The sequence below is a fragment of the Nematostella vectensis genome, chromosome 6 (assembly GCF_932526225.1).
Source record: "Nematostella vectensis chromosome 6, jaNemVect1.1, whole genome shotgun sequence".
Classification (NCBI taxonomy): domain Eukaryota; kingdom Metazoa; phylum Cnidaria; class Anthozoa; order Actiniaria; family Edwardsiidae; genus Nematostella; species Nematostella vectensis.
In genome coordinates this window covers 3,391,838-3,417,707 of record NC_064039.1, presented here as the reverse complement: position 1 = coordinate 3,417,707, position 25,870 = coordinate 3,391,838, and the positions used below count along the sequence as shown (strand labels likewise).

The following is a 25,870-nucleotide window of genomic DNA, read 5'->3' as shown; positions in this document are numbered from 1 at the left end:
TACGAGAAAAATTGAGGCTTGAGAAGTCGCACATTCCAACTGCGAGTTCTAATGAGTTAGAGTTATCGGGAGAATTAGTCAACAGCCATGTACTGCGATATTTAAAGTATTTTTGTTATCTCTCATTTTACTGTCCTGAATTGATATTGAATGCTTTCATACGAACCTTTGTCAAGCTCTCTCACTATTATATTATATTATATTATATTATATTATATTATATTATATTATATTATATTATATTATATTATATTATATTATATTATATTATATTATATTATATTATATTATATTATATTATATTATATTATATTATATTATATTATATTATATTATATTATATTATATTATATTATATTATATTATATTATATTATATTATATTATATTATATTATATTATATTATATTATATTATATTATATTATATTATATTATATTATATTATATTATATTATATTATATTATATTATATTATATTATATTATATTATATTATATTATATTATATTATATTATATTATATTATATTATATTTAGTATTATATTATTAGTAAGTTATATTTCCTAACGTTTCATCTCCCAGTAAGGGTAGTTTAGAAGTCAGAATGAATGAATGAATGAAATGGACGGAGTAGTTAAATGCTTAGTTCTGATAGACCATAGTTCCTTGCGCACCCAGCCCGCTAATACGGTTGTTAAAATTATATATTGGTTTGCGTTATATATTAGTAAGAATGAGATGTTGAAGATGTTGAACAACACATTTTGGGAGAAGAAATGAGGGGTAAAAAAGTAATGTAATCTTCTGTCAGGTCATCGTGCCCGTGTTTAGTCATAATATATTCCCTTGCGCGTCTATTCGGCACTAGACCGCATAGCCGAGCTTGGTTTGATAAATACTCCAAAGGAGAGAGGGGGACTCCCATTAAAACAAATTTTTAACCCTAAAGGATAGTAGTTTGGGTGTGGTCAACAGCAATTTTTGCCCCTAAGAGATAACTTTAGGTGTGGTCAAAGCAAATCTCTAAACCTATGAGATAGCAGCACTAAAAGCAAACACTTTTTCTGATTATCCTAAATTTCATTAAGCCATCGAGCACATCTTTTCTGACAACTTTTAAGAGTGCTGTCATGCACTTACGTGAGACCCCTTAGGGGATCTGGGCATAGCGGAAATCTGAAGAATCTTTGAGCATCCCTTATGGAAAAGCAGTTGGTAGAATTTTATACCCTAAAAGATGACGGTCACCCCCGCCTACTTTTATAGAGAGACCCCCCTCAACCCGCGGGTAGAAGCCTTGCTCATCGTTTGGAACACAATGTGTTTTTATCTTTATATTCAATTCACAGAATGTAACATTCTTATTTTCATGTAACGCTTAAACCGCATTTTACATAGAAAGCTTATACCGCATTTAACATGATAACAATAATATACATGATAATAACAAACATAAAAATATTCTAATATAGAATATTTAGCAATAAATACCCTATTCTCTTAAATCTTTTCTGCTTTGTAAAACTTCGTCAAATTCCAAAAGACATTCATATTCTTTTTCGATAAATAACTAATGAGTTAATTAATGCATAAATAGTCGGTAGTAATAGTCGAAACAGCTGAATGTTTTTGTAGATTGAACAATGCTACACCACCCCTTATTAGAATCAACAGTTTCAAAAAGGATGGACTTGATTCGTCTGTTCTGCCCTTGAAGCTAACACTTAGGCACTTTAGCCATTTTCACACTGACAATCCTCGAAGTAATTGGGCTGACCTATTTCAATAGATCCAGGTAAAGACGTACATTTGCTGTTTCTTTCGTTGCAGTTTAGGTTGTCGTAGTCGAGGCATTTGAAATATGTGAATTTCTGGCCATCCACGTGCACGATGTACACTTCTTCGACACAGGCCTTGGACGCGCTGCGATCACTTCTGGGGAGTGTAACGTTTGACAGATGACGATTCGTATGGATTTCCACTTGTTCGCTTCGTGTCTCGTTTTCTGGCTGGCTTTGAATGGCAAAGGGCAATCCAGCACTGTTTCTTTCTTTATTTGTGGTAGTTCGAGTATGAACGCTAATTTGTTCGTTGACTGGTCGACCATGGATTTGTAATAACAACAATGATATCAAAATAATGATATAATGCATTTCCTCGAAGAGAAAGATGGCGCTAGACTAAATGGCACGAGTCTTTGTGAAATATTGACGTATGTTACTTCTAAAATGCTTAAATACCCTTAATGTTACAGTTCTGTTACTCATTTTGTATTTTTAGCAAGCTTACACACCAGGCTAGTTTCAATTCAACGCCGGTATTCCCGCTTCTGCTGAAGCCATCCTAATGCTGTGCTATGTTGCCGTCGTTTTATTTTTTTAGTACGACACTAGAAACGCCTCGGAAATATGTAATATTACCTGTTTTATCTATTTTAACTTTTACGACGTCATATGTTTTTGTTTTGATAGATTTTCAAGTACGAGCTAGAGAGGAAAATGGTATATTATAAAGGGACAGACGTCGTATAATCACTTTAAACTAAAATAATATATGATGAGGTATAATCGCTGGCAACTAAAAGAATTCCACAATAAAAGTTTGTTTTATATACCTTTATATTTGAGTAAAGAACATTTAGAAGCGGACGGGAATAAAGATTACGTCCTTCCGTAAACGCCCAGGTAGATGATAGTTCCAAGAAAGTAGTTTGAAGAAGTATAGTTTATTTAAAAAAAAATCAAGATAGGTAGAAAAAAACAACAGTTTTAAACAATTTGTTATTATTGCAACAATTAATTAACTATTGTATTAAGCCCTATAAGCAAACTGCTTTAACAATGAAACGCTATATCATACAACTTGTCGTAGCTACGGCCTTTTTGTTGACAAGTTATATGCAAACTCCAAAAACATTTGCCTGAACGGCTTTTTTTGTGGCAAAAGGTTGGTGGTGGTGGTGGGGGGGGGGGGGGGGGGGGCGTTCTCGTACTTCCACTTTTCCCAATAATAAAATGGGTGCACTTTTAATTTAAAAAAAAAATGTAAAATAGCTGTCGAAAGCAGGCATAAATAATTTATCCGGGTATTGTGTTTTCTGTAGACTTTTGACCTAATTTTTAAAGGTACGTGAAGCGCTACAAGCAAATTGCTGTAACAATGAGACGTCGATGAAACAGTGAATTCAAGAAAGCACTACTGTGCCCATAAGGCTGTAACTAAATCTGATCTAAAGTGAAAAACAGTACATTTGCTATTAGCGAGAACTGTGGATTTTGAGCAGTAACAATCTTGCTTCTTCTTTCAGCTTTTTTTTCTCTCCAAATTTACACATTTCAAACTCTTTTTAACAGGATGTTTAGCCATAACTTTTATTGTTAAACGAGCTAAATTTTATGTTGTAGGGTGACGCAAGCCATTAGTGGTTGGTGAACGGCGGTCTGCAATTGAAAGAATGGATGAATGATGAAAATGCTCTTATGGATGTACTTAATATAGGAACATATAAAAGTATTTATACACAATTAGATTGTAGAAGACAATCACATAAAAGATCAATAACAACAACATTTGAAGCGGCTATCGCATCAGTTTACTTCCGGTCAATTACTTAACAATCTCCAATAAGTTTAAATCAGGGGAAGTAAGGGTTATTTTTGTTATCCGTTAACGGCCTTTTTTGTTTATCGTGAATCGTGAAAAGGACAAATTGAAAACCGTGATCCGTGATTGCTACCTTCACCGGGATTCGTGAATGATGAAAGTTGATGAGCGTGAATCGTGATCTATGCTCTTTAGAAATCGTGAATTCTGATCTATGCTCTTTTTAAAAAAAATCGTGAATCGTGATTTCCGAGTAAAGATTGATCCTTGTCGTCAGTTTATCAGTTGATCGTGAAACGTGATTTCCGATTTTTTGAAACTCGTGAAACGTGCAGGTACCACCATCCGCCCCTGTTTAAAGGGAATACGCAAAAAAAAATTTCAAAATTGTAAGAGCAGTGTGTCTACTGGAAGCTTCTTCGATGCTGTAACTGACAATTAAGAGTGGATGGTCTGTTAAATACGCTTATTGAATTATACCATTTGTCTTTTGTCGGTTGACGTTCCGTTGGCCCGCCGGATGGTGCCGGAACTGGTGCGATTGCCGCTGATAAGGAAAAATGAACTCCTCCGAAGCCGAGGCGTAAACCCGTAGGCTCTTTTCCAGGCAGGCTCACAGAAAAGAGCTGGAAATCAAGGCTAGTAAACCCTAGTACCCCGCCGATACAAAGTCCCCTTTCTCAACAAATAAAGAATATTTTAAATTCACTAGGTCGACACATCCCTGGGTCCATTGAGTACCTTTCCTGACTGTCGAGCATATAGCCCTGCGTAAAAAAACTTAAACTCTGAGAAAAAACAGGTGTCCCAAAACCACCAACCCCCCTGGGTGGAGGAATGAGGTATTCCGCAGGCTCGTCCCAGGCTCTTCTAGACCATTTAGTAAAACGACAGCCATTGATTTTGATGGCGAAACAAAGACATACGGCACCTTACGTCGCTCTTTCCGACAACGTGGCGCGAAAATATAGAGCAGCTAATTCTATTTTTTCAATTTTCTTTTTTTTTTTCGATTGTCACTCACCCACCTCCGACTTTTTCTCGGAGTTTTGGATTTTGTTTTAACTTTACAAGATTCGTAAACAGGATTCTTAATACTAAGAGACTCTTGTTAATACTTATCTTGTACATTAGCTTGCTAAGACTAAAACTTTCTGTGGGGGAGCCTGGATGACTTTAACCCATTGACTCCTGGCCTTTTTGGAGCTGAATTTACAAAAAACAGACTGAAAACAGATACCTCCCCCCCTATTCTGAGTTTTATACAGCCCGTCAAAGTCAAACACAGCTGCACCTAGTCAGCGGTATCCAAGCTTTCCAACAGTGCTTTGCGGTCCCCACTTTTAATCCCTCGTCGATGTGCTGAAGCCAGCACAAGTTGATGGTTGCTTGTATTTTTCATCAAAAATACAGCTATGAGCATATTAGGAGAGTGTCTCAGGACATCATGAAGTCTTTTGGGGCATAATTGAGTGCTTTGCTTATGGATATTTGCAAGCAAAGGTGGATTCATGATGATTTTTTCTTGTTTGGCTTTGCCCGGATGAGAAAATAATTTTCTAATGAATCACCACAGCTCTCCTAAATGGTGTCTTTTCTGAAACCAAATTGATTGCAAAATTGTTTACACTGCTATTCTGGGTCTGTATGGCCTGGAATTGATTTGTTTGGCTTTGGGGTGAAAAGACTTATAAAAAACCATCTGACTTTGGGGAGAGGAGTGTTGACTGGCCCTCCCCTCGTGAATTTTCCCCTGGATCTCCCATAATGCTTTGCAATACGTAAAGATATTTTCGTGGTTGTACAATCCTTCAAGGAATGAACATTGTGTTTTGAGGCCAAGGAAATGTACCTGGAGGATCAGAATAAAGGTATCTATTTGTGTCTTGAGCTGTGTTTGCTGATTTCTCTCCCTTGTGTGGTATTTTGAGCGTTTTATTGAGAGGGGTGATTCTGCTTTTCTCTCCTTGTTCGATTTGAGATTTGTCAAAGAACCTGTGCTATTATTTGGCTTAAGAGTAGATGCCAACACCTTGGTTGGATGCATATCTGCAAGACCATTTATCCCTTAGACTGATGCCTGAGTATCTTCATCTTGTTGTGTTTATTTTGAATTTATGAATTTTTTGGGTTGTGGGTACTTCCCAAAGCCGGTACAGGCCGGTTCAGGGGTCAATGTGTTAAAAGAAGGACTAAAAATGAAGTAAGGAAATCGCCCCTCCCCTCCCCCCCAGAACTCGCAACAAAAGACTCTATTTTGGACAATATATTGCAAAAGGATGTTTAACACAATCCTTAAATTATGATGCTATTCTCCTCGCTGTTAGGATTCCCGGCGTCAGCGGGCATCACGCTAGTGTCACGCATCACGCTAGTGCCACGCATCACGCTAGTGTCACGCATCACGCTATATCACGCAACACGCTAATGTCACGCATCACGGCAGTGTCACGCAACACTAACAAAACATAAGCACGTCCCACGCATGCGCGACAGACGTGGCCAAAGGACCATAAGACACACGGTCAAGCGGCTAAACACTCAACCAGTCATTGACACTTAAAAACTCCTTTACGATTCATTCCACGTAAACGAGCTCTTAACGATATGGTACAGTGTACAGCGTCCGTCATCTTCGCGGTGGTCTTGGTGAGATCGGTGTATTCAAGTGTCGAGTCTTTGCACGATATGGGCGGCGGGAAAATGCACAGCGCGCATGATGATCATGTAGCCTTTCTAGGTGAGGAGATGGCAAAAGAGTTCGAGAATCTGAGTCCAGAGGAAGCGCGCAGGCGACTCAGGTGAGACGTTTCTATGTGGGTGATTTTAACGTCTGATTTATTTGCAGATGAAACTGAAAGTATCTTGGCATTATCATTTCTTATAAAAAAGGGGTAAATTCAGTTGTTAAAACATTTTTATTTTATTTAATTAAAACAAATGGAGGAGTTTAAACTTTTAAAGTTTGAAGTCCAATCCTCTCTATTTAAGATTTCGAATGTCCGAAAGCTATTAAAAGAAAAATTGCGACTCTTTACAATTTCACGCTAAAATACAGGTGCTACGTACTCCATAGAATGAATCCCACGAGATTAATTTCTAGTAATTGGTTCTTCATCATTAAACATAGGTTATTTGCCCAGATCACAGCTGAGTAACTCAATCCCAGGCCACCAGTTAGAGAGGCGGATCGCTCGTCCGTTGTCATGGTTACAGATGACCCCTTCTGGTTGTTCCAGGGTAGCCTTTTGTTCAGTCTTGCGCTAGTACAAATAGAAAGCAAAGGGAGATGGCACAAGTAATGCTCTTATGGTCATGCCTTTTGTTCAGTCTTGTGTAGTACAAGTAGGAAGCAAAGGGAGGTGGCAGAAGTAATGATCTTATGGTCATCTTACTGCGCATTCTATAAGATGCTTCATAGAACAGAGAAATGTATCCATGCTTCATTTGAATGCTGAATAAAGAATTCGCATCTGTTCTTACCTGTTTACACACAAAAAAACTATACGTGTAAATGAAAAAGGTTCGCATAAGGAAAACACGAACAATAAATTGATTTATGGTTAAGTAATTAATCATTCATTCACGAAGTTTGACATTTAGAGCATGCAAAGCGGTCGTTAAAAAGCTTGGATGGGGGATTTTTTTGTGTGTGCTTCAGCCATGATTCTAAATGATCCACAGAATGCTGGTTCCACGAATTGACATCAACAAAGATGGATTTGTAGAGGAAGCCGAACTAGAAATCTGGATCCGGCACAAAATGAAGAAATGGGAAGTCGAAGAAGACGTAGACGCCATATTTAGAGACATGGATTTTAACAACGACAATCACGCCACGTGGAAAGAATTCATGATGAGAACTTATGGATTTACCGATGAAGGTACAGATAGCATGTCTCGTTAATCCCCGTCACCGAGGATGGCACGACGGGAGGGGGGGGGGGGGGGGCGGGGTACCACGGGGTCTTCAGTATGCGTGCTAGTATGTGCGGGTACTGTCTTAGGGGGATGGTACCACAGAGCTAGTGCCCTCGTCTAATGAATACGAACAATCTAAGAATTTTATTGGGCATCGCCAGTATCTTAAATACATAACAACGTCTCCTAAATATCCTTCAGATATTAACAAGAAATGGGAACGAAATAATTTAAAAGATTACATAGAAGATGACAGAAGAAAATGGAAGTACGCTGACCAGGATAAGGATAGCAGACTCACGCGCGAGGAGTATGAGTATTTCCATCATCCCAAGGAACATGAGGTCATGATTCCTTACATAGCAATGGTAAGTGAGGAGAATGAGTACCTCCATCATCCCAAGGAACATGAGGTCATGATTCCTTACATAGCAATGGTAAGTGAGGAGAATGAGTACCTCCATCATCCCAAGGAACATGAGGTCATGATTCCTTACATAGCAATGGTAAGTGAGGACAATGAGTACCTCCATCATCCCAAGGAACATGAGGTCATGATTCCTTACATAGCAATGGTAAGTGAGGAGTATGAGTACCTCCATCATCCCAAGGAACATGAGGTCATGATTCCTTACATAGCAATGGTAAGTGAGGAGAATGAGTACCTCCATCATCCCAAGGAACATGAGGTCATGATTCCTTACATAGCAATGGTAAGTGAGGACAATGAGTACCTCCATCATCCCAAGGAACATGAGGTCATGATTCCTTACATAGCAATGGTAAGTGAGGAGAATGAGTACCTCCATCATCCCAAGGAACATGAGGTCATGATTCCTTACATAGCAATGGTAAGTGAGGAGAATGAGTACCTCCATCATCCCAAGGAACATGAGGTCATGATTCCTTACATAGCAATGGTAAGTGAGGAGTATGAGTACCTCCATCATCCCAAGGAACATGAGGTCATGATTCCTTACATAGCAATGGTAAGTGAGGAGAATGAGTACCTCCATCATCCCAAGGAACATGAGGTCATGATTCCTTACATAGCAATGGTAAGTGAGGAGAATGAGTACCTCCATGATCCCAAGGAACATGAGGTCATGATTCCTTACATAGCAATGGTAAGTGAGGAGAATGAGGATTTCCATCATCCCAAGGAACATGAGGTCATGATTCCTTACATAGCAATGGTAAGTGAGGAGTATGAGTATTTCCATCATCCCAAGGAACATGAGGTCATGATTCCTTACATAGCAATGGTAAGTGAGGAGAATGAGTACCTCCATCATCCCAAGGAACATGAGGTCATGATTCCTTACATAGCAATGGTAAGTGAGGAGAATGAGTACCTCCATCATCCCAAGGAACATGAGGTCATGATTCCTTACATAGCAATGGTAAGTGAGGAGTATGAGTACCTCCATCATCCCAAGGAACATGAGGTCATGATTCCTTACATAGCAATGGTAAGTGAGGAGAATGAGTACCTCCATCATCCCAAGGAACATGAGGTCATGATTCCTTACATAGCAATGGTAAGTGAGGAGTATGAGTACCTCCATCATCCCAAGGAACATGAGGTCATGATTCCTTACATAGCAATGGTAAGTGAGGAGAATGAGTACCTCCATCATCCCAAGGAACATGAGGTCATGATTCCTTACATAGCAATGGTAAGTGAGGAGAATGAGTACCTCCATCATCCCAAGGAACATGAGATCATGATTCCTTAAATAGCAATGGTAAGTGAGGAGAATGAGTACCTCCATCATCCCAAGGAACATGAGGTCATGATTCCTTACATAGCAATGGTAAGTGAGGAGAATGAGTACCTCCATCATCCCAAGGAACACGAGGTCATGATTCCTTACATAGCAATGGTAAGTGAGCAGTATGAGTACCTCCATCATCCCAAGGAACATGAGGTCATGATTCCTTACATAGCAATGGTAAGTGAGGAGAATGAGTACCTCCATCATCCCAAGGAACATGAGGTCATGATTCCTTACATAGCAATGGTAAGTGAGGACAATGAGTACCTCCATATATTTTTTTCTCGGAAGCGCTCGGATGGCATTCGAGAGTTCGGGGCCATCCCGAAACTCATCGTCCTCGTAAAAACGATTTCCATGAACCTTTGAGTCTGAATAGGAGTTGCGCATGTGAAGCTAACGTTTGGCTGCTGACGCTGATGGTGGGCTCGTAGACAGAGAGGTTATTTTATTTTTATTTAATGTGCTTATCGGAATAACCGATCCAACATGTTGATGTGATACTTTATTAAAGATAGAAAATGTTAGGTTTTGCATTTTTCTCCCGGAATATCTTCATAGTCAAATTTACAAAATCAGCACCATCAACATCGTTCGACGCCATGTTGAATTGCATCCCCTCAAATCGTCCCAGCATGCTGTTCGCTTATCAACTCGACTGAATCCCCCGCGCAACGAAAGAACGACAAATAACGGGCGCTAGTCAAGTAGATAAATGAACAGATTTACCCTGAGGGGTGAAGGGTACGGATGCCCCCTAAGGGGAGGTGAAGGGTAAGGATGTCCCCTGAGGGGAGGTGAAGGATGTCCCTTGAGGGGAGGTGAAGGATGTCCCTTGAGGGGAGGTGAAGGGTACGGAAGTCCCCTGAAGGGAGGTGAAGGATGTCCCCTGAGGGTAGAGAAAGGTAGACTATACGATTGAGTCGCATTCTATTTTGTATTTATTTTAGAAAGTCATGCTTGAAGGGGACAAAGACAAAGACGGCTTTCTGAGCCTCCAAGAGTATTTAGGTATAAGACACATACGAAACCACTTTGTCAAATGTAAGATGCAGCTAATTTAATTTATTTAATTTCCTTTAAATTACCTCGATGAAACAGGGCCGACGCGTTGAGTAGGGTGGGCGTAGGAGTCTCATCTTTTTTTTAAATAACCAAACCTTCTAATAGACTTGCTTTATATATGACATCTTTAAACCTAACCAAAAATTATTGCGTATGACATCTCTAAGGCTGCCCAACAACACACCCACCCCACACCTTCAGCAAATACTTGCCAAGCGCCTGGAGTGCGAGGAAGTAGCTATGCACCACTATTTCTCTCATAGACTGGCTCGATATGCCTGACTTCCACATTATGGACAAAAGGGACTTTGAAGAAAAGCATGATCAAAACAAAGACGGCAAACTTGACTTGGTAAGTTAAATACAAGTCTAAATTTGGGTACCGCACTAAACAATAAAAGCAAACAACAACGTTTATTATAACAATAGGATTATAACAACAACAGTAAGGATAGCTTTTTCTGCTTACCTTGTCTTTGAAAGGCGATGAAATAAAGGTCAAAATGGTGCCAGGGCGATATCCCCCGGTTTGATCGGGTCTCCTGTGGTTGGTAAGAGCCGGCGTCACAGGAAATCATTCAGCCAGTCCAAGACCCCACGCATCCTCACGGTTTATTTGCGAGCACCAGAAACCCGAAGTATAAGCGCCTAGGACTAGGCTGGTACAAAATTTCTCTTCCCTGTGTTGTGGCCGACAGAGGTCAATTTTGTCTCTTGTTTTATTAGAAAGAAGTCGAAGACTGGCGTCGACCCAAAAACTTCAACAAGGCCCTCGAGGAAGCACAACATTTAATAGAACACGCTGATCTAAACGGGGTATGTAGGGTCACGCAGTGGACCAGTGAGAGGCACAAAACATAGGGATACACGATGAACTTCAATATAACGGACAGCTATTAGGCAAGCACCCTGTATATAACGGACATCCATTAGGCGAACACCCTGTATATAACGGACCTCTATTAGGCGAGCGCCCTGTATATAACGGATCTCCATTAGGCGAACACCCTGTATATAACGGACCTCCATTAGGCGAGCACCCTGTATATAACGGACCTCCAATAGGCGAACACCCTTTATACAACGGACATACTTTAGGGGAACACCCGGTATATAACGGACCTCTATTTGACCAACACACTGTATATAATGGACACCTTTTAAAGTCCCGATTCAAAACTTTCCAGTCAGCGCCTTTATACACCGGGCACCTTTTCGGAGGTGTCCGTTACATGGAGGTTTACTGTACTGTACCTCCCTGTTGTCAGTAAAATTGAGCATTTTGAGTATTTCCTGACTAGAGATGACGAGTGCTTTTGCATAATACCTTCCTCAGTAAGTGTAGGTTTCTTGCCTCATTATTTTCACTGTTTGAACCGAACCTATCTTTAGGGCCAGTGCTGAAAAACGCAAGACTAGTTCCAGTACCGCGCGGTTAAACCAGCCTTTTTGTTTTGAAATGGCGGCTTTTTACCGGCGAACTGTCACATTTTGGCGAATGCTAAGAAAACTACACCAAACCTAAGGTTATAATTTTCTTTATGACTCCCTCATTATCACACAAATCTGTCATCTTTTGTACAGTATGGTTTAAATGCTGTACAGTTAGTCAAATCAGCGACTGAAGTCAGCCTTTCGTACCTTTTCTCGAACGATTCAACACTACGATTGTGCTTGTTTTCGCCAGAGCACGCGCATGCGCATACGTTATTCAGCACTGTCATCTTTAGGGGACATTTCACGAGGAAATCACGTGACTTTTTTTAGAGCGGCAAATTCAAGCCAAAATAAACACAGTAATTATTGGTCCGTTCAAGCCAGAGAACGACGAAAAGATAAAATTATTCAATGAAAATACACCCCTTTTGACAAAGAAACTGATTCGTTAGCGCTGAATAAGTTGATGTTTGTTGTTGTTATTTGTCGCTAAAAGCCGGTGCGCGCGCAAGTTTTCCACCCAAAAAGTCACGTGATCTCTAAGCACAAGTTGCCTACTATTCCATACTTACCCATCTCCAAAGTTAAAAAAAAGCCACACCATTGTCTTTGCTTCCATTTTCAATATTTCTTTCCCTCAATATTGGAAGACAAATTGAGAAATTCAATTGAAAATAAACACCCATAGCATTTTGCTAGGATGAGAAAATGGCATGGCAGCTGCTAGAGTTTCTCTAACTGTATTTCTATCCTTTTTTTTTCCAGGACGGAAAGCTCAGCGCAGACGAAATAGTGACAAGTCACGAGTTTTTTGCTGGAAGCTACGCCACGCAATTTGGCCAAACCTTCCACGATGAATTTTGATTCAACAAAATGGACTACTAATGGAAAACTCGCAAATGCTAGAAGAACTCCCTTCCGCAAAAAGAACAATAATCTACAAAATCTTGCATTGGATACAAAAGTTTTTTTTTTCAGGGGGCACCGGAGATAAGATGGGGAGGGGAGGGGAGGGCTTAAGTTAAATGTACAGGGACATGTACATTTGTTCTTTAAAATCGAATCTTATATAATCCCTTATCCTCGTACGCCGCCTATGTATTTTTAAGGTAAATAAATCTTTGTAAGATTTGTAGGATTTTGTTATATTTCTAATTGTCAGAGGGTATAAAAAGGCCTATTCTTATAGCTCACTCGGGGAAACATGGGAAGGTAGTGGCGCATAAAATGTGAACATGTGTATATTTGAAGTGGGCTAGTATTCAGAGTAGGCTTTTATTCGATGTGGGCTTGTATTCGAAGTAGGATTTTTATCCGGAGTGGGCTTTGTATTCGGTGTGAGCTTATGTTTGGGGTGCCTATTCGATGTGGGCTTGTATTTGGAGTGGGCTTTTATAAGCAGTTGGTTTTCTATTTGGTAAGGGTTTGTATTTGGAGTACCTATTCGTAGGCTTTTATTCGAAGTGGTTTGGTATTCTTATCTTTGGAGTGCCGATTCTTGGGCTTTTATTAGGAGTGAGCTTTTTATTCGTCGTGGGCATATATGTGGAGTAGATATTTAGAATATTACGCTATTATCATTGTTTTCCCATCAACCGTCTCTATTCACCAGTCCTTCGCATGAATGCTCCCCTCTCAAAACTAGACTACCTAGCTACCTGTAGGCTTTGATAGTTTTTTCGGCACGAAAACCCAGGAAACACGGAGTTCGCATACCACGGCCGCCATCTTGTATAATGCGCTCCGCATGGGGAGGGCAGAAATAAATGTGCGGGGCAGGCTCTCCCCCTCACCAAGCCCCGCGCATGCGCGGAGCGCACTATCTAAGATGGCGGCCGTGGTATGCGAACTCCGTGTTTCCGGGGTTTTCGTGCCGGAAAAAACTATCAATACGTGTAAAACTCATGGAGTGAAAACCAGCTCGATCGTGCACATGGTGTGGGTTTTTTAATATATTTGCTAATACTCTACAAAGAACAATGTCCAGTTTGTGAAATATACAAAGTATCTATACATATCATTATGTTATCAGTTTGGGCCCCCTGGTCGACAGGGGGGTCCTGGCGCATTATATACGCACCGATAAATTGCATTTTATAAGAAAATATCTTACAGTATTTGGTAAACTATATTCGGTTATACTATATACAACTAAATATACAACATAAGCATATTAAATTTATTTATACCAGTGATCTGTCTTGATTGCCTATGTTCGGACTATAAATCATCCCTTGTTATTCTACTCTAAAATACGTAAAGCACGTCACGTGTACACATGAGTTATGTGCACATGAGATGAAAACGAGTTGAAAGCCGCATATTTTTTTAAATTCTTTTTTTTTTTGCTTCATGTAGAGTTAAAGAGTTAATGTCAAATTACTCCACCGTTACTGGTATCATGAAAATGGCATATGATAGATGACGTGCAATAATATGTTCTCCCGCAAAAATACCGATCTTTCATCACAACATAATAAATAAAAATACTATACTTTCAATGGCAAGAATTTATCTTTTTCTTGTTTAACCCATCCATTTCATTGTGGTAAAAAATCTTTATAAGAATGGCATATAGATTTAATCATGGATTTAGTAAGGAGATCCGTTAATCAACGTTTAAAGGTAAGGCCTTTCATCCCAAAATGTGACCCAGCTATATCCCAATCTATTATCAGCAAAAATGTCAGAATATGAATTTGCATTAAATATCAAAATCTGAAACTTAACTCTTCCACTGATATCATTTCCACAAAATCATTTTCAAAAAATTATAGAGTTAGTAGAGTAAGTCAAATGAAAACGGAGAAGGAAGGAAGGAGAAAGAACGGAACGGAAAGGGATGGAGCGGCTTCCTCCCTTCTCCGTTTGCGTCTGCTGAAGAAGTCTCCACTCTTTACTCAGTTTCCTTTGCTAACGAAAGGCCGGAATTATTAAAATGAAAACACAAAGTATGAACCAGCTACGAAACCTACTGATAAACGTTTACGGTGTATTGCATTCTGACGGTTTTTATGACTATTATATATAAATGGTCACTTCAATCAGTCCCATTTCACCCTCCCACCCGCCTTCTTCGGACGAAATGTTTTAGAAAAAATGTATAAAAGCTTATTCCTCGCCCCACCCCCCCCCCCCCCCCCACCCCCACACACACACCGGTTATCTTGTAATCTGCACTTGAACAACTTCTTTTTGTGTTTCGTTGGTGCCATTCTAAAACAAAATACTCAGGTGGGGACTGGAGAGAGGGACATGGACTACATGCCCTATGATACCTTGCCAGACGAGAAGTCCACTGCGTAAAGACCAATCAAACAAAGCAAGAAAAATAAACTAATTTGAGTTATAGAAGAACAAAATATAGTCTATTTATGAGAATGCAATTCACCGTATTTCCTTACATGGAATATAAGCAGCTTTGACAATTTTAACTCTCATTTATATAATCTTGAATACAAAAGCTAGTTTTTTTCCCAAAATCCACGGATGACACTCACGATATTTAGCAATGGGTCCAAGGCTTGTGTTTTTGTCTTCTTTGCCCTTTTGTTACTGTACTGTTTTTTTCTCTTTTGTTACTGTACTGTTTTTTCTCTCTTTTGTTACTGTACTGTTTTTTCTCTTTTGTTACTGTACGCCATAACATGATTTGGCCTTGGTTGGAGGGACTGAGAAGAACATCTAGACATTTGGCATTAGGTATTATTCCCCGTTATTGTTGTGGGTGTTTTTATATCTCCCCGTTCTTGTTGTGATACCCACTTGCTTTTGCTTTCTTGTTTTGCCTCTATTGTCCTTTCTTAATCTTGTTTTTTTTTTTGTTGCCGTCAAGATTTTGGGACAGGAAAATTCCTACTAACCGTTCTTTTATCTCGATGATACAGAAGGCTTCTGAAAATTCAAGGCATAACCTCCATAAGGTTCTGTACCGCAAAACATAAAAAAGTTACTATCCAACAAATGCTGGTTAATGGTCCTCCCTTAATTCACCACCACTACCATGATGTTATGGATTGCCTCTTCTACAAGGCGTCCCTTCATTTATTGGATCTAAATCGATCCCACTATACTACTTATCGTGATCACTCCACCTCAGGGAGTGTGGGAACAGTCGGTAACATGGACTGCCTCTTCTACATGGCGTCCCTTCATTTATTGGGTCTAAATCTACCCTATCATGCTACTTACCGCGATCACTCCACCTCAAGGAGTGTGGGAACAGTGGTCCACATAGGCTGCCTCTTCTACGTTGCATCCCCCATCCTCATTTATTGGGTCTAAATCGATCCTACTTTACTACTTACCGTGATCACTCCACCTCAGGGAGGGTGGGCACAGTGGGTCTCATGGAGCGCCTCTTCTGCATGGCGTAACCGCCCGTGATGCTATTTCTGCCCATGACAGCATCGCCATTAGTGGGCGGTGACGACTGGTTGTTGAACAGGTGACTTTCCCGTCGGATAGGACGCCTTGGCCGGGTCTCGCCCACCTCGTCCGTGATCATCAAACTGCACTTGCGCATTGACGTGCTATTTTCCGCGCAGCCGCTGTCTGCGCTCCCGTTCGAGTCTCCACTCATGCCGTTCTCTAACATCGCTGTGGCTTTGAGTGCATTTGGAGCACCGACGAGAACCCTTCGGCGCTTCTTTGGAAGCTTTAGCCTTGCTTGCGCGTGTGAATAGTACAGCGAAAAGTTATTAACAATAACCGGAACCGGAAGTGCGATTGTAAGTACACCGCAGACCGCACATAGACTTCCGATGAATTTCCCAGAAGGTGATTGGGGCGCCATGTCACCGTAACCAACAGTTGTCATGGTAACCACAGCCCACCAGAAGGATGATGGGATATCCACAAATTTTGTCCCGGGTATTTTTTTCTCGCAATAGAATATAAGACTCGCGAACAAAACCACGCCTATCAGTAGGAAGAAAATTAGGAGTAGCAACTCACGAAAACTTGCACGAAGCGTGTGTCCAAGAATCTGCAAACCTGATGAGTGACGCGACAGCTTAAAAATCCGGAAAATCCTGATTAACCGGATTATCATCAAGGCGTCAATGTCATTGTTGTTATTGTTGAAGCCGAGGCTCACATAAAATGGAACAATTGCGAGGAAATCGATCCAATTCATGATTTTTTTGAAGAATTCGCACTTTGCGGGACAGAACACGAAGCGAACCATTAGTTCCAGGGTAAACCATACCACACAGATACCCTCCAGAATAACTAGTAGGTCTTTCAGGTACTTCTCGGAAAATTTCTCCATTGATTCCAGGCAGAAAATTCCAACAGATACGAGGATGAGTGTAAGCGTTGTGTAGGCGATAACCTTGCGAGAGAGAAAGAGAAAATGATCAGGTTAGAATGTGTTCAACTCGTCTCGACTAGTACCCAGTCCCTAAAATGGGGAAAGAAAATGATTGACGAGGCCGGCGCGCAAAGGGCTCTGGGGCGGATTGACTTTACAGTTGACTCCTGATAGTTTTAATTTATTAATTAATGATAATTTATTATTATTATTATTATTATTATTATTATTATTATTATTATTATTATTATTATTATTATTATTATTATTATTATTATTAAACTACAATTCATATATCAAACACGACAACACGGTCGAACATGGTTTTAAGAATGTCTAGGTATCATTGATAGGTATTATTTTTCACGGGACGGATAAAACAGTGTTTAAACACGAAACCGCGCTATAAAAGGGTAAGGACCGCCCACAATCGACACCTTTTGAATTCAAATCCGAAGTAAAGATGGCTGGTGGTAACGGAACTCGAAGCGGAAAAATAAATTTCTTCGATTTGCTTATATATCGTACAATTCAGAGGCAAAAATAAAACATATTTAGAAACTTAAAGTAGATTTATACATCACATATGAAATCTAGAAGCACAAGAGGAGCTGATTCTCGCAAAAATTTGACCAAGATTTGAGTTGAATTCGAATTACGCGTTATATTACAGGTTTACTTTCAAAGGGGGAATTCTGCAGGGGTAGCTTATAGGCTAAAATGTAGATATTTTAGCCGCTAAGTGTGAGATTGCGAGACTGAGATAATAATAATAATAATAATAATAATAATAATAATAATAATAATAATAATAATAATAATAATAATAATAATAATAATAATAATAATAATAATAATAATAATAATAATAATAATCGTTTATTATCCACTTTGCAGTATGTACACTGAATTACAGTGGCGGTCAGAAAACACTCTTATAACATTAATAGCATTATGCATATCGCACTGGCAAGATCGCGTAACAGCGCGTGTAATTGTAATTCAACATATAACGGTGTTTATTGTCATTCTGCGGTATGTATGCGGTATATGAATTGTTGTAATTTGAAATTATTCAAGCAGGATAGAGTAAAAATCTTTCTCTCTATTCGCATTGTTATTCAAAGCGCTACCGGGAGATCTTGTCAGTTCGGAGGGTGAATGACAACTGAAGGTGACAAACGCCTGGCACAGGCCCATTTATAGCGCGGTTTAGTGTTTAAGAATTTTAAATACACGCCTACTCCCATATAAGGTCTAGGTGCCTGGTCCCTGCGTAGAATTATTATTACACACAAACATGCTTAACCTAGGTCTGACAAACTTTGGTGTGTATAAGTTTCTCATTTTCTGTACCAGCATAAGTTAGCACGCATCAAGTAAATAAATAAATCCGGGAAGCTCATTGTCCTCTGTGCGGTTGGAATGCTGAATTACGAGAGCGTACCAAATATAATGTGGTGGGAGGCACGGACATTACAGAGCGCCGCTCTGCTAAACCGCGCAACCCAAGCTCCCCATGATGTGGGAATTCCCCAAGAAGAAAAATAACGTAAGGAATAGAAATCAACGGTGATACAATAAAAGCCAGTTAAATTAACGCAAACTAGGTGAAAAGTAAACGCACGTATACTGGAAATTTTAACGCTTTTGAGAATAAAATTTTGTAAATCAACGTTCATCAAGTGGGGCGTTAATTTACTAGTATGTGGTATTCAGAATAGTTGCGTATTTATCAAATGATTGGAAAATATGTTTTGTAATGCTTGCATGACACCACGGATATATTCGCGTGATTGACATCACTGCTAATAGCGTGACATCACCTGTATTGTAGTTTTGTAGGTGTTACTATGTATGAATAAAACCATGTGCGTGTTGATGGAATGCAAATTTGTATTACCCGTCTTTAGGCCTCTGTTATGTTATAACCTTAGTTAAAAACATTTTTTTTCTACCTCAGAATATAGTATTGTCAAAATTTATTGTAATAGTTTCGCGAATTTCGCGGTTTTAAAAGATTCGCGTAAATAAAGTGACGCGACAATTAAGTGCTGCGAACATTAGGATGCGCGAAAATGAAGTGAGTACACAAGAAGACTTAGGGGGAATATTGGCGGTTCAATAAGCTTTATGGAAACACCTTGTCTATATAGTCATCTAATGTACATATAGTACGGTAAGGGGTTGAGATGGACTTGTATTTATAGATTTTTATGAAATTAAAATTAGCCCTCGCATCTTTTTGTTACAAATTGTTTCAATTTTGATTACGGCACATTGTAATTCCACTTGTTTTGCTTGATATTATTATTCCAAAATCGCGAAATCGAGAAAATAAAGTGATCTGGTTTTACGAAAATAGGAAAATCATGAAAATAAAGTGTCGCGAAATATCGCCATCTCAAAATTTTGATGTCGCGAAAATTAAGTGTAATAAGGTACTTTCCATTAATAGGTAGTGCTCTATCTAGACCTCCTTTATGGCTATTACGTCACAGTTGGGGAAAGTCTAACCGTAATTGTCGCACTCATAAGCACTCTAGGGTCGCGAATAAGTGCATGATAAAACACGGCTAAGCAAAAAAGAGTAAATATCCTACATATAAACCATCTCCATGTAATCATTCTTGTTGTTGATAAATCCACTTTGGAGAGGCTAAACGAAAAAATTAATTTGTAGTGATCTTGTGGGGGTCTGAGAGTGAGCACGTCTTCTCGGAGGCTTCGATGGTAATTGGCGAAAAGAGAACCAATCAAGATGCGAACATTTGAGGTAGAGACCTTCAGTTAACAACCAGATGATAAAGCTTGAACATCAACAGTTATGCAGATTATGACAACATCTCTAACTCTGGCGGCATCACCAGTATATTGTACTTGAGAGGAAAAATCTAGAGTTACAAACGGTGCGAGTAGTAATTATCCAAAAAAGTAATATGTTACATCGAAAACCAAATTATGAAAAAGAACAGCTTCGGTGTTGAAAAGGGAACGTTATTGATGTGACGTGGTCTAGCCTCTCATAGTAACCGCCAAAGGTGCGTTTAAGGGGGGTGGGGGGTCATTTCTTATTAAAGATTCGACAAATACTATCCTTTTTTTTCACGATACCCATGAGTGGGCATCACCTCCCCCTTCAACAAATCCGGGTAAACGCCTGCACCTCTAAGCGTAAATTAGATCCATGCCAAGAAAACCTATACCATTTTTTTTTTCTGTCTAGTGTTCAACGTCGCACAGATATTATTTTCTACAGGTTTTTCTTGCCGTGTGAGCATCGGTTGACCCCCCTGTCCGAGAAATGCAATCCGTGCTTTCTCCGTGGAACTCAGTCTTTCTCTTCCGATTTCAGACTCAGATAAGCTCTGATAAGCCGTAGTTTAAGTATCGATGACGGTCGCATAAACGTTTAAAAAATGATCAGAGCCCTTTCAGAGATGGTACAATCAAAACATGTTTTTGGTTTGCCAGAATTTTGTACACAGCTTCTTCCTACCTTTTTTCTTTTTTTTTTACAAGTTTAATTTCCCTGGAAATCTATACTGAAAATATGATACTTCCCCACTTCCTTGAAGGAGATTCATCAATATTATGCAAAATTAGCAATAGGCTTAGAGTTAGTTTTCGCATATCGGAAGTTGTTACTCCTATTTAGCATTTATTTCTAATTTATTTTACTTACATCAATAAGAACTGTAAAAGAAAATGAGAATCATGTGATTCTTTCATAATTATCTATTGTCCATGCCGCCACCCCCCTCCCCTCCCCCCGGAATTACCAGGTATTTCCTATGGTAGATCGCACTATTCGTGTCGCCCTGTGAATCCCTTTTAGCTAATTAATAAAAGGTCTTGATCAAGAGAGCTGCACACGGAACTTGTGTACAATTTTAGTAGGTATTTAGGCTTGAGTTTAAGTAGAGAAATAAGCGAGGTCTAAACAGCACAAATGATTGGTATAAGCTTATCTGAGGAGAATCGGTTATTCTCTGCGTGTCGGAAAGTTCAAAAGAAGAAGTATAAGTCTTTCCATTTAAAAGCAAAGTTTGTTTTGTCATTTTACTGAAAACAGACAGACAGACCTTTTCACGATAGATGGAGTTCAACGATTTTTTACGCCTCAAATTAATTCACTCTTGTGAAAGGGAAAATAGAGAGAAAAGAGTTTGGAATTTGATGAAGAAATATAGGTGAACGCCGCGTATGGATTACATGAAATCACCATAAATTGAATAAGTTTAAAGGGAACTATCTAACCCTCATCTTGACATGCTATATTGAAAATCTTGACATTCAAATTTCACATGCATTTTCTTTTCGAGGAAATGACGTTTTGGATGTATTTTTATTGTAGTTTTCTTAACACGGGCTGCAGCCATGAAAAAAGCATACGATATGTGAAAGGTTATGGAGTAAAAACGAAAAATTCGCCAGAACCACAACGACAACCACGCAACCATTTGATTCACCCGACAATGCGTCTCATTTTGTTAGAGAGCCATGCGAACACCGTGAAGATCGTTGCAATTTACAACAGCATTTCAATTTTCATTTTCATTTTTTAGTGTTGGTGCGCTGGTAAACTCGACCCCTAAAAGGTGTTTGTTGAAGTACAACTTATTTTAAATGTTCCTCTAATGGTATGAACTTGAGCATGTTCATTTGTGGAAGGCGAAAAGTTTTTTGACAAATATTATTTGCCGCTATAGACAACGCTAAAATATAGCGAACATAATGAAAGGATCAAAAAGGTACGATTTCCAATCACTTATCTTTTTTCAATTGCAAATGATATATTCTAAGTTCCTAAGAAACGGAAAGAAATGATATATGCAAAAACAGTCATTTGTTCAAAGACAGAGTATTGAGTTTTTATGTGCATAATTCATTTATAGAGCTGTTTTGAAGAACATTCGCAGAAAGCATTTCGCCATTTTTGAAGCAAGTTGTGTAATGACTTACTCAGTTCCTAGCAGATCATCAAAATTTGGAATGTTTCTCTAGAGCCACCTTATAATTCTTACTAGGTTAAGTATTTCCATCCTTGCGAAATTTGGGAATTCTCCCTTCTGGTAACAAGAGTTGAATAATTAAGATTCTCGTCGCTAGAAAGCGCACGAGGGCGACTTTATCCGTCTGTTCTCGATATAGGTGGCAATGTCCATATCTTTGTTTTTGACGTATGATGAAATATTTAAAGTGCAAGCATAGTTCAGTTTATTTCTGTTACCGCTTTTCAACCTCGCATTACTGTAAATTAATTTGTATAAACCGAGTGTGGTCACCAAAGTGAAGTGAGACTTTGAACGTTCTAAGCGAACAAAAACCGTTTATATATAACGTTGATAATGAGTCTCATATGCCCTGTTATACCCCTTTTAAAGGTGGCGCTTGTTATTTCTATCATTTCTAAAAAATAAATATTAAATGAGACAGGGTTTTTAAGACAGTGAATGTGCGTTTAGTCTTCGATCTCGCAAAACGCCAAAGCAAACGCGAGCAGCGATCAAATTCGATCGCAACTTTTTCGCCAGTGGCACTTTGCGAGACAACTGTTTGAGATTTAGATATAAGTATTTAAGAGTACAAACCAACGTTTGACTGCACATTCTCGCGTAAAAAAAGACAATGGTATATCAAAGACTGTCAAACGATTGGTTACCCTGCTCGAGCTTATTTTTCTTCGTCGAGGATATTAACCTACCTTAGCAAGTGTAGATGAATGGGGCTCTTCCATTAGAGTCCATATTCGCGGTTGATACCTTTCCCACCACGTTTTATCTGGTTCGCTTTCAGCTGCAAAATTGAACCCGTATCTTCCCAAGTCCGGTTCCTCATCGTCTTCGTATTCATTCTCAAATTCAACTCCCTCAAATGCAGCCAAGGTTTCTTGCGCATCCCTATGTTGCCGATAGGTCAACCAGCAACACGATTCTACTTGCTGGTCATCGATTCCCCAAAACCCTAGTTCATCTTCAAACAGCGGTCCGCACACATCCAACGGGCAGTGTAGCTTACCAGTGCGATAATAATTCAAAACATTCGCAAACACGCCAGGATGGCGGTCGAAAAAGTATTCGCCAGTCGAGGGGTCGAAGTCTGCGGCACCAGCAGAAGCTTCAGCGATCCACGATAACCGAGTATCGGGGATGTTTTTCAATGTACTTTTGTACGTTTCGTGTCTTACTCCGCCAACATTTATAGAGACCCGATCCTTGTACTTTGCCATTTGTGGCGGCGGGGACGAGACTTCGTTGTTTTGTAATGGGGGCAAAGCATGGTCCCCTTCTCTGTCGCTACTGTTACCGGAATCATCGCGAATGTGAGCTGATCGCTCCCCCTCTTCGTCATCCTCGTCGTTTTCGCTTTCCTCCTCTTGAATTGTTTCCTCATGCGACATAACTTTATTTATTTCATCCATCTTTGAAAGAACTTCTCGCCACCTCTTCCTAGCAGCGGTTGATGACCTTATTGCCGCCGTTGTTACAAGAATAATTTCTCCAGCCTTTCGCTTCAAACTTTTCGTTTCTAGTTGGTTTAAATATAGGTTTCTATAGTCGATGAGACAAAAACTGTGTCACGCGCCAGAAAAAAGATCGAAAGAAGTAACACGGCAGGTGCTCACCAAGACTTCGCTAACTGAGCATATGCTGGCTTCTCGCCTACATGCTCTGCCAAATAACCAAAAAACCCGACTCACCGCAATATCTTCGATACGAACCTCAAATTAAAGCGTTGCTATGATATCGCCAAGTCTCATATCTCTTGGCAGCCAAAGAGCAGGAATTTTTCCTGGCGAAAAAAAACTCGTCGGCAATGCGATTCTGTGTTTGCACTATAAGTTTGTTTGCCGCCAGCAGAGCGCGCTGGATCCTCACGATTTGCATACAAAAATGGAGCAATTTCAATACAGGACTACATGCAAAAGAACCTTCGCCTACTTTGAACTGCCACTCAAAACTCTCTAACAATTAGCCATGTCTGGTTGGCGCATGCGCGCTAGTAGACCAGCTGTCGCAAAGGCAGGTGGTTGGAATATTATCTATGTTTTATTGACAACAAGTCTTCCTTGCTCAAGAATTAAAATAAGGGAAGCTTTTGAATACATTTGGACACCTAAATTTAATAATATTTTGCGCAAAAAGCTGGGGGAAATCCACCTTAAGTTGACGAAAAAGCGAAAAGCGAATGACAACCGTTCTTTTGGGCCGCTTTTTAGAAATTGATTCCATGCGGCAGCCTTGCCGTGTAAGTTAAGATATTCGGCAACGTTACACTTTTGAAGTTAAAATAAAAAATAATAATAATAACAATAGTTACATGTAAACGAGAGAACCAACTGATGCCTCACTTTAATTTTGCACTTTGAGAATGACAAAAAAGCACAAGATAAAAGTATCATATCAAAGATCTGTATACATAAATGGCGAGTTTTCAGAAAAATACAGAATAATAATTTTGAACATCCTTATAAGTATTTTGTTTCCAATGAAGCCATAGATCATCCTATTTTAACCACAGGTTTTGTTTGTACCGATTGTTAGATTCTACGTTTACCGCCTTTTAGTTTGGGGATCACTACTAAGAAAGAGGAAGCTCTCAAAAGCTCGCTGAACCGGGGTTTCAAAGCAATGAAATAAAGTGCTTTAGAACAGCAAAAAAGACAAACTACTGCGCCCATATAACGCAGCAATCTATGAACCATATTATGTCTTTCGAAAATGGCCAATGTTAGAATAAATAATAATGTTTAACTGAGAACTGTGACCGTCTAAATGCATAATGAATGTCTGAAATGATTAATAGTGCCATCAAGGGGAGAATGAGAACTACAAGGTCCGCAAAGGTCTGTAGCCTGCACAACAACAGAAGAGAATATAATTTCTAATTATACTTCAATTAACATTTTACATTGTTTTTTCTTTCGTCTCGTCTAATAGTTAAACAATTTCCCGTTAATATATTAAGACTATTTCATGTAAATAATTGATAGGTATTCAATATATCCAGAAAATTGTTGAGCGACTCAACGAAAAAAAAAAAACACATTTCTTCCATCCAGGCATCGTTTCTATCGGGAAAAAAATTAGTCCTGAAAGCGTGACAAGAGTTCTCCCTATAAGCGAAGTCCTCATGATCCATGTTGTTAACTCTAAATAATGACATGTATATGGTCATCGGTAAAAAGTACGGAACAAAGAGTATTGAAGGATTACTGTGATCTTAGCGCCATACTCTTAGGATACACTCAAAAAGAGAAAAGAGAAGGGACTCGCTAATGAGGATTTGTGCGTTTTCATGACAAAGCAGATTTTGAGGATAACCGTTATTCTAAAGCGCGAGGATTTTGACTATGCACGGTGATTGGCAAGTCACGTTTTGTAGATTTGTGAATGCGAAAAGAAAGCGGAAGTGTTTTTAACCAGAAAGCAAATTGCGCAGTGTTATCGGAAAGCGTCCATTGTTCTGCGTTGTCTTCCGTCACGTCTTCTTGTTACACCATTCAGGACTTTTAAGTTAAAACACGTAACACCTACACATTGAACACGTTGAAATTGACCACCTTCATCATGTCGTGCAACACACCTTGATCTCATTCGGACCATAATCAAAAAACGCCAAGTGACACGTCACGCCTTGCACCTTCACCATGTCACTCGTCATATCAGCATGTCGTGACCACGTCACGTCTTGTACCTTGACCATGTCACGCTATGTACCTAGACCACGTCACGCCTTAGACCTAGA

At 39.4% G+C, this 25,870-nt stretch overlaps 2 protein-coding genes across 2 annotated transcripts; one reads left to right on the top strand and one right to left on the bottom strand.

Moving 5' to 3' along the window:
- The first annotated feature begins 6,101 nt into the window (after positions 1 to 6,101).
- On the top strand, positions 6,102 to 12,940 carry LOC5514681 (calumenin-A). Its single transcript, XM_001634802.3, has 7 exons — positions 6,102 to 6,405; positions 7,289 to 7,488; positions 7,727 to 7,893; positions 10,254 to 10,314; positions 10,632 to 10,720; positions 11,095 to 11,184; positions 12,571 to 12,940. Exons 1-7 carry the CDS (start codon positions 6,212 to 6,214, stop codon positions 12,667 to 12,669), a joined length of 900 nt encoding a protein of 299 aa, XP_001634852.3. The 5' UTR covers positions 6,102 to 6,211; the 3' UTR covers positions 12,670 to 12,940.
- A 2,495-nt stretch (positions 12,941 to 15,435) lies between these two features.
- Positions 15,436 to 24,059, bottom strand: LOC5514680 (potassium voltage-gated channel subfamily C member 1). Its single transcript, XM_001634737.3, has 3 exons — positions 22,827 to 24,059; positions 16,113 to 17,140; positions 15,436 to 15,699 (listed from the first exon to the last, which is right to left on the bottom strand). Exons 1-2 carry the CDS (start codon positions 23,541 to 23,543, stop codon positions 16,118 to 16,120), a joined length of 1,740 nt encoding a protein of 579 aa, XP_001634787.3. The 5' UTR covers positions 23,544 to 24,059; the 3' UTR covers positions 15,436 to 15,699; positions 16,113 to 16,117.
- Positions 24,060 to 25,870: the final 1,811 nt, after the last annotated feature.

Excerpts from the sequence above, each read along its gene's own strand:
- LOC5514681 (XM_001634802.3), top strand. The coding sequence starts at position 6,212 with ATGGTACAGTGTACAGCGTCCGTCATCTTCGCGGTGGTCTTGGTGAGA. Across the intron at positions 7,894-10,253 it reads TGATTCCTTACATAGCAATG|AAAGTCATGCTTGAAGGGGA; the intron begins GTAAGTGAGGAG and ends TATTTATTTTAG. Across the intron at positions 10,315-10,631 it reads GAGCCTCCAAGAGTATTTAG|ACTGGCTCGATATGCCTGAC; the intron begins GTATAAGACACA and ends TTTCTCTCATAG.
- LOC5514680 (XM_001634737.3), bottom strand. The coding sequence starts at position 23,543 with ATGGATGAAATAAATAAAGTTATGTCGCATGAGGAAACAATTCAAGAG. Across the intron at positions 17,141-22,826 it reads ATTCATCTACACTTGCTAAG|GTTATCGCCTACACAACGCT; the intron begins GTAGGTTAATAT and ends CTCTCTCGCAAG.